General features: G+C 26.9%; 1 protein-coding gene across 1 annotated transcript; it reads left to right on the top strand.

Moving 5' to 3' along the window:
- The first annotated feature begins 2,379 nt into the window (after positions 1-2,379).
- Positions 2,380-5,366, top strand: LOC119671465 (synaptic vesicle glycoprotein 2A-like). The gene is made up of 7 exons (XM_038082109.1): positions 2,380-2,385; positions 2,538-2,648; positions 2,713-3,037; positions 3,103-3,469; positions 3,543-4,026; positions 4,092-4,248; positions 4,318-5,366. Exons 2-7 carry the CDS (start codon positions 2,552-2,554, stop codon positions 4,541-4,543), a joined length of 1,656 nt encoding a protein of 551 aa, XP_037938037.1. The 5' UTR covers positions 2,380-2,385; positions 2,538-2,551; the 3' UTR covers positions 4,544-5,366.
- Positions 5,367-8,724: the final 3,358 nt, after the last annotated feature.

The raw sequence follows: 8,724 nt of genomic DNA, 5'->3' as shown, positions 1-8,724 counted from the left end.
CCAACTATTAATCTTAAAGTGTTCATCCCCTCATCTACTACCTAGTACTGTTTGATAACAGAATTGTATTTTATATTTATACTAAACAACTTTTTAATTTAACATCTAGAGATTAGCTGTTCATCTGGGTGATTCCAACAATTAAACTCAAAGTGTTCATCCTCTCGGTTATTGTCATTTCTTAGATTTTACTTTTATCGGGTCTTATTTGTAAGAATGCATATCTTATATATTTTCGTTTAATACATAATATTTATATATTAGATTTGCCTGTTAGAATTCTATAAATATATAAATTTTTGAACGACTTTATCGGTTTGAATTTATCGACTTTATTGTTAAAATTTTTCCACTAAATTTAATATTTAATTAATTCATTTTGAGAGTTTAAGTTTCTTTTTCTTTATGTATTAATAAAAAAATAAAAACATTATAGAAAAATTTGCTTATGTATTATTATTATGTGTCTATATATGTACATATAAAACCAGAGCACATAAGTTCGTGAATAGGTATTCACGTGAAATCGTAAATATCTGTTTTTACTTAGAAGCTTGAGAAGAGGAGTCAAAACAGATCTATGGTTTCAAATTCAGTAAACAAAACGCAGACATACTTTAATATAAACAAATGACGATTTTCTTGGAAAAAAATAAACTTTTCGGTAGGAAATAATCACTTCAAAACTATAAACCATATTTATACTTCGTTTTGTTTACATAAATATCAATCTTCAATAAACTCAAATATATATCTATGCGGTGGCTTAGGCGATCTGTATAATCAATTTATCATAAATATTTTTTTATTGTTCTTTAAGTTCTTATATATATTTATGCAGTAGCTTAGGCTTATACGACGATATGTATAATCAATTTATCATAAATATTTTTTTATTATTCTTTTAGTTCCTATTAATTTAAGCGTTAACTAAAATTAAATCCATAATGTTTACACAATGACGTACTTTTAACTATAGTATCTTAAATAATTAAGATACTATAATTGAAAAAATATTAATATTTTTTAATACAAACTAATTAAATTAATAGTAAATTTTCTACTTAAAATAAGTTTTATTTTAATATGTAAAATAAATACACATTAGAGAGACAGGGACAATAAGGACGTCTCCTCATCCGATCAGCTTCTAATTTATCGCCTAATGAATTTAAAAATAAAAATTTTTTAAAACATTTTTTATTTTAAATATTGATTTATTGAATATTAGTATTACTAATGTTTATACTCAAATTTTATCGTTTTAATAACGTTTATCTAAGTTTTACGTATTATTTTGATGGAAGTTTTGATTTTTTGGAAATGTAAATATTTTGCTTATAACATCGTAAGAATATATCAAAAGTCGGATATGTTCATCAAGACGATGTCGTAGTTATTTTTCTGTTAAATATCTTAAATCTTGTTACCATAAGATGAGTTGATTCTTAAAAACATGTGAGACAAAATAAATGTTTGGCTACTAGTTTTATGACTAAGCTAGTTTTTAATCGTCTTCTTCTGATATATTTCTTTAATCGTCTTCTTGTGATATACAAACATATAATTACCTATATATATGCTGTATAAATAAATTTATTGAATACAAAGTCTAGAAGACTTTTTATTTATCTGATTTAGTTATTAGTTTATTCCATAAATGATCATATCTCGTTACGACATCATTTAATATCAAGTTGAAGATAAATGTTGAGAGGCCTTTTTCTTGAGACCCCCAGAAATAACAGAAGTTTCGGTTCTCATCGCAAGCTTCTTTAGAATAGCATTAAGTATTTATTCATAGCAATTCTAGGTTTGCTATTTTGGGTCAATTTTCGAATTAGTAGCTCAAAATGATTCAATTCCTTTTACCTATATTAATATAATAAAAAATAAACTTCATAGTGTCCCATTAAGAGTAATACGTTGTCGATTAATTTCATTAATTATTCAGTTATTTACTCGTACTTTGAATTTATTAGAACCGTTGCAAAATTATCCTTAAGTTTATTAAGGATCCTTATGGATTATTATCCTTAACTTTTTATGGTATGGATATTCCTTATTCGAAACTATCTATATTATTTTAAACAATTAATTTTGTTTGAGAAAATTTTGAGGTCTTTCAAATAAGTTTCTAATAGTTCTTTTGGGTTCTCAAAATATGTTTTGCCAAGAATTTTGGCCCTGTCCCTTATTAAAGAACATCTACACAATAGATGATAGTTTTTTCTAACATAAAAATAAATATATATATATAAATTTATATATCGATTTAGTAATGAAATTTAAAATTTATTAATTAAAGATAATTTTTTTATTTATCATTTGTTTATTAATTATATTTAATAAAATCTTTATTCTTCTTATTTGCAGCTCCAAATCGTAAGTCTGCAATCTGAATAAATGAAATGGATTTAATGGCAGTAGTCGTATTGAATTATACTCAAAATCATATCCTAGTTCACAGCAAATTAATATATTTACTATATTAAGTTAATATTTAAAACTTGCAATATTATTATTATTATTTGTAGCTAAAAAATTGAAGATGACAATTGCAATTATTGAAAATGGAATGATAAAAGTGAAACGTCCACGTCCCACTGACCGCACTGAGTACTTTGAACGCGCTTTGAAACTAACAAGTAAGTATTAAGATATAAGATATATTAATTAATATTTTATAAAAACATTTCTTACTTCATTTAGAATTTGGCTTATTTAACTATATGATGATCTTCGTTTGCGGTGTTATACTCGCCAATGTTTTGTTGGAGACTCTTGGCATCAGTTTTGTTTTACCAGTTTCGGAATGCGATTTCCCACTTACTACAACACAACGTGGCGTCTTGGGCGCTATTGGATTTGCCGGTATCATATCTAGTTCCCATTTGTGGGGTTTTCTTGCTGATACCACTGGACGTCGCAACATCATTAGACCAACTTTAATCATGGGTTTTTGCTTAACTGTGTTTTCCAGTTTTGCTCAAAATTTTTGGGTAATGGTGGTTTTAAGATACCTGAACGGGTTTTGGTACGGTTTTTGACATTTATTGTTTTCGAAGGATACTTATTGATATATATTAATTTTTTCAATAGTGTTTCTGGTGGTTCAGCTACTGTGTATGCCTATTTGAGCGAATTTCACACCTCTAAACATCGTTCTCGTGCAATTATGGGTGCAGCAATTGTTTTCGGCATTGGATCTATGTTGATGCCAGCCGTTGCTTGGTTAGTCATTAATCAGGATTGGAGTTTGCCTTTACCAGTGTTAGGTATGGTTTACAAACCATGGCGTTTGTTCATGATTGTCTGCGGTATACCAGGTTTTATAAGTGGCTTAGCTTTGTTTAAACTTCCTGAAAGCCCGAAATTTTTGTTAAGCCAAGGCAAACAAGCTGAAGCACTAAAAGTATTGCGTACCATATATCATATAAATTCGGGAAATCCTAAAATGCAATATCCAGTAAGTATGGAATATTTAAGCTATATATAAGATTTGAATTTTTATTTCTATTTAATCATTTTTATTACTACAGGTCACCACAGTTTTGATTGAGGATTTGAATTCGTATTTGCCAAAAGAAAATCAACATTGCACTGGTTTCAAAGCCCTACTTCGCTCCATGTGGCAACAAACCCAACCGCTTTTCGGACGACAATATTTATTTTCCACCTTGCTTATATGCATTATACAATTCGTTACATTTTTTACATCGAATGGCTTGTATATTTGGTTCCCAGATATACTTAATAGCGTCGGCGAATACATGAGCTTGCATCCAACTCACAAATTCTACCTCTGCGATGTAGTCTATGAAAAGCAACGGAATTTATATAACTTTAATGAAGAAATGAAATATCTTGAGATGTTTAATGTTAAAAGTTTTGGAGTTAAAAAATGTAATGAGAAGCTTGAGTTGAACACATTAGAACAGTCTTTGTTGTTGGAGATTTTGTATGCCGTCGGATTTTCTGTACTTGCCGTGATTATTAATTGTGTTGGAAAACGTTCTATATTATGTGAGTTTTCTTTATGAATAATATTAGTAAATTTTTTAATATGATGATAATTTTTATTTATACAGTTGGCTGCTTGGTATTTTGTGGACTTAGTGGTATTGCTGTCATTTACACTGATATACCTTTGATTTCTACCAACTTGTATCTGGTTCTTCTTCTTTGCGGTTTGGGCATTAATGTTTTAAGTGCAACAACTGTTGAAATCTACCCTACTAAGCTCAGGTTAATATATAACTGCATATAAATTTTTAAATAGTTACTAATTTTGATAAAAAAAATTTAATATTACAGAGCTATGGCCGTTTGTATCTCATTGATGATGGGTCGCTTGGGTAGCGTTGTTGGTGTCAATGTTTTTGGTACACTCCTCACTCAAAATTGCGAAACTGCTTTTGTCATATCCGGTGTCACTTTGATATTGAGCGGATTTCTTGGTTTCCTCATACCTTCACCAAGCAAGTTCATCAATCAACGCTATTCACGCCGTTCGAGCGTTGCTTCGATGACTGGAAATTAAATCATTAAATTGAAACAATACATTTTTTTCTATATTTACTTACTCGAAACAAAAATTTAGATCTAAGCAATGAAAACTGATAACGAAACGCATAAGATTGGAAAATTTAGATTTAAGAAAGTAATCATTTTTATATGGAATGCAAGAAGCACATATGCTTAAAAATCAAAAAAAAAAAAACGAAACAAAAACTCCAAAAAAAAATTTAAAGAAAAATTCAGGAAAAAATAAGATAAACAATTTAAAATAAAATATTTAAACTGTACGGCAGTTCTAAATCTTTTGGAAGTGATTATTTTTTGAAAGAGCACTTCACTAATTTATCTCTTCAAAAACTATTCACTTCCAATTCCTATAGAACTGCCTTCTTGTGTTAATGAATTTAGTATAAATTTTCTTATTTTTATTATGAGTAGTTTGTGCTAAGTTCATTAGTATTTATACAGTATTAAAAAATACATACACTGCAATACTAATTTAAAGCATCATATATCAATAGCAAATTATAAATCTTACACTTCATTTTGTGACTCCAAATGGATTGCAAGGAACGATATTACAATTGAAAAGGACTGACATTTAAGGTTAAATTGGTGCGTTGGGTTACGATTGCAGTATAAACTGAACAATAATTGCAAAAGGCTGATTAATATTTGATACGGAACATTACACATTAACTATCTGAATATGAACATTGTTAAACATATATTTAATCCATTATATTATTAGTCTGTAGTTTGTAGCTTGGGTTTAGTAGTGCGTTAGTGCAATGGGAGTAGTGTTAGTTTGTAGTATGAATATATTCAATAAAGAATAAAATAATATAAAATAAATAAAATCTTTTTTTAAATGATTTTATCTCATATAAAGTTAAATCATATTACTATTAATTAATTTATTATTTATACTTTATTACTACTAGTTATATTATTATATAATTTATTATAATTAATATTATTACTATACTATTATGCTTATGATACGGTAAAGAAGAAATCGGAGATCCGATAAATTGTACTGAAGTTACTTTAATCGATGATACAAAATGACTCATTCTCTCAACATTTGATTTTGTTGTAAATAACATCGAATTGAAAAGCAAGCAAGATAACTATGATACAGTAAAAAAAACATCGGAGACCCGATAAATTTATTCGATCTATTCGTACAAATCTTTATCTGTTCGATGATAGCAAATGTTTAATTTATTGTGGTACTCGTGTTAATTAACGGTGACCTGAAATCCAAGCAGTTGGCTGTCATATAGTGAAAACGTTATTGGAGACCTGATAAATTGTACTTTTACTTTTTAAATAAAAACTAGACTTAAATTCAATCTCATCAGAGAAAAGTATGAATAGTTCAAGTATTTGAAGGGTTTAAATAACTCTCTGCATAGTTTACTTAAAGCATGTTGCAGAGTATCGTTTTTGTCATTCAAGAAAGAAAATCTAAGAATGACACTCAAAAATTATAGTCTGCACCTTTGAATGACACGCAATCAACATGTTGTGAATGATAATTGCCCAAAAACTTGCATTCGTCGTGAAGAGAATATATTTGAGAGGTTGCACTAACACACTTACAGCTTGCGAAACACACTTACAGCGTGCGTAAACACCCTTATTCTTCAAAAATTTAGCTTGAATGACAACTCTTGAATGTGAGCATGTTCAAGTTCGGTCATTAGAATAAATTTGAGCTAGAGTTAGCGCAACTTGAATGACATTCAAAAATGATAATTTTTATCGCGCTTAATACTTTTTTTAAATAACTTCTGCATAAAAATAAAACACTAATCATATTTAAAAATTAAAAAGAACGATTGTGACTTAAAATTGTATTACAATATAAAGTTTCTCTCAATTTTTTGACTCTTTCTATACACTTTCTATATATAAAAATTATGCTTTATACTTTTTATAGATAATTTTGTAAAAATTAATAAAACTTAATAAACAAAGACTCAATACACAAACCAATATTTTAAACTTTTAACGAACGCACAAAAGTATGCTTCTTTTATATATTATTTGTATACATTGTGAAAACTTTTTTTTTTGCACTCTTATCTGTTAAATTGCGAGGCAAAGTTCTACGTTAATGAAGCACTTGAGTCGTCACTTCATAAAAACATTTATCTATCAATTGAGAATTGTAAAGAATTAGGATTTTATGAAAATTATTTTAGATTAAATAAAGGCATTTGAAGGCGTTTGAACTCGTGTTATTATAAATATTCAGTGTTCGAAGTGCTCCCTTCAATTGAACTGGTGCTATCTAGTAATGTTATCTACTCAATGCCAAATTCCAACTATGATTTTTATTATTTTGAATTAATTTCAATTGTCTTGTATGGCGCAATATAATTAATTCGGTTTGAACATATTCATTGAGTTAATTGAAAAGAAACATACGCAGCTCTTAAGGAAATATGGTCACGTTGCGTATGAGTAACATAGTTTTCCCAAATACTAAGCAAGTTTTTAAAATAATTATTAAAGTTATTTTCAAGCTGTTTATTTTATCTAATTAAAATATTAATTAAAGTAAAATGCATAATAACTAAATTATCGTGATTCAACATATTTAAAGTTAAAGTCTTACGGAATTTTATTCTAAGTCCTGTTTATTTTTATGGTAATTTAATAATATTTTTTCCAAATTAATTGGTGTTGGATATGGTCACGATTTTTAACTCAAAAACTTAAACTTACTTACACTAAAATAGAAAAATGTTAATAAATTTTTATGAAAAATTAATGATAAATGATTTTGTCGAAAATATAATCCAAGAATTTTGTTTCATATCTTACAAATAAAATAATTAAGTTTATTAAAAAGATAGTAAAATTATTTTCTGTTAATTTTTTAATTCCTAGTTATTTTGTATTTCACAATATTGTTAATTATGTGTATATAAAGTTTGCTAATATATTTTTAAGATCTGACGTCGGAGAGCCTACAGAGAACATTGAAGATTGATCAGCTGGAGCAGATAATTTGAGTTAGTTAGGATCGTTTCCTTTTAGTGTGTCAGTAATTTATTTGTGTAATTATAAACATTTATTCTTATAAGTGATTTTCTATGTCGACAATAGCTTAAGAACGAATCAATTATAATTAATAATAAAATTTTTATTTATATATATAAGTTTGGTAAGAAATTTAACATTTTATAAAGCCTTTTTAGTTTTAAATGATATCAATATAATTCCATATAATCAAAATCATTGAAATTTATGCATAATAATTTAAATATACAAATTTAAATTTAATATTCTTAATTTAATGTTAATTTAAATAATAAATTATATACTATGGATATTGCTAATGGACTATGTTTTTAGTTTAATAAAACCATCATTCAAGAACATAACTTCGTTTTAATAGCCATATCTAAACATATTGCTGTAATGATATTTTATAAATTATTAAAATACACTTCAATGGATTCCAGAACTTCTTCAAATAAATCAAAATATTTGGATTTATTTGTAATTAGAGAATCACATTCTAGGTATAAGTACTCGTAAATCTTTTAGTACAAAAGTAAGTTTTTTGATATTTCATATCACTGGTATTGCGAAGCTTTTTGAGTTTTTCCTTAGCGAAGTTGTATAAGCTTCGTAACGTTAGCGATATAATATAATAAATATCTAAAATTACATAGGAATGTATTATTTTATCAGATCGTTTAGATTTACGATATCTTCTGATTGGGCTTGCACATAATTGTAAATATATTATTTATCATGTAACCACCCCTCATTATGTTGTACAACAACAATAACATATTTGCTTATAAAATGAAATAAAATAATGATAATACATAAAAAAAATTTGTTATTGTTTTAATATGTCATTTATAGCGAATTATACGATATATAGAACAAAAAAAGAACAAAATTGATTGTGTGAACGATTATCACATTGAATTTCAGGTAATATGAACTGCAAATATTTTGATAGCTTTGAGTTTGCTATGCTAGCAATATGATATCGATATCATATCATATTCATCATTAGATTCGAGTTTTATGGCATACAAATCAATTGATGGCATTAGACTTGGTCAATTTGTGAAATAATTCAGAGAAAGAAGAAGAAAGTAGGATCTGTATTTACTTAGATATACTTGATAAACAGTATCATTTAGTTATCGTAAAGATTACTTTTTG

This window comes from Teleopsis dalmanni, chromosome 1 (assembly GCF_002237135.1).
Source record: "Teleopsis dalmanni isolate 2A chromosome 1, ASM223713v2, whole genome shotgun sequence".
Taxonomy (NCBI): domain Eukaryota; kingdom Metazoa; phylum Arthropoda; class Insecta; order Diptera; family Diopsidae; genus Teleopsis; species Teleopsis dalmanni.
The sequence above is the reverse complement of the archived record's forward strand: the minus strand, read 5'-3'. Positions and strand labels throughout refer to the sequence as shown.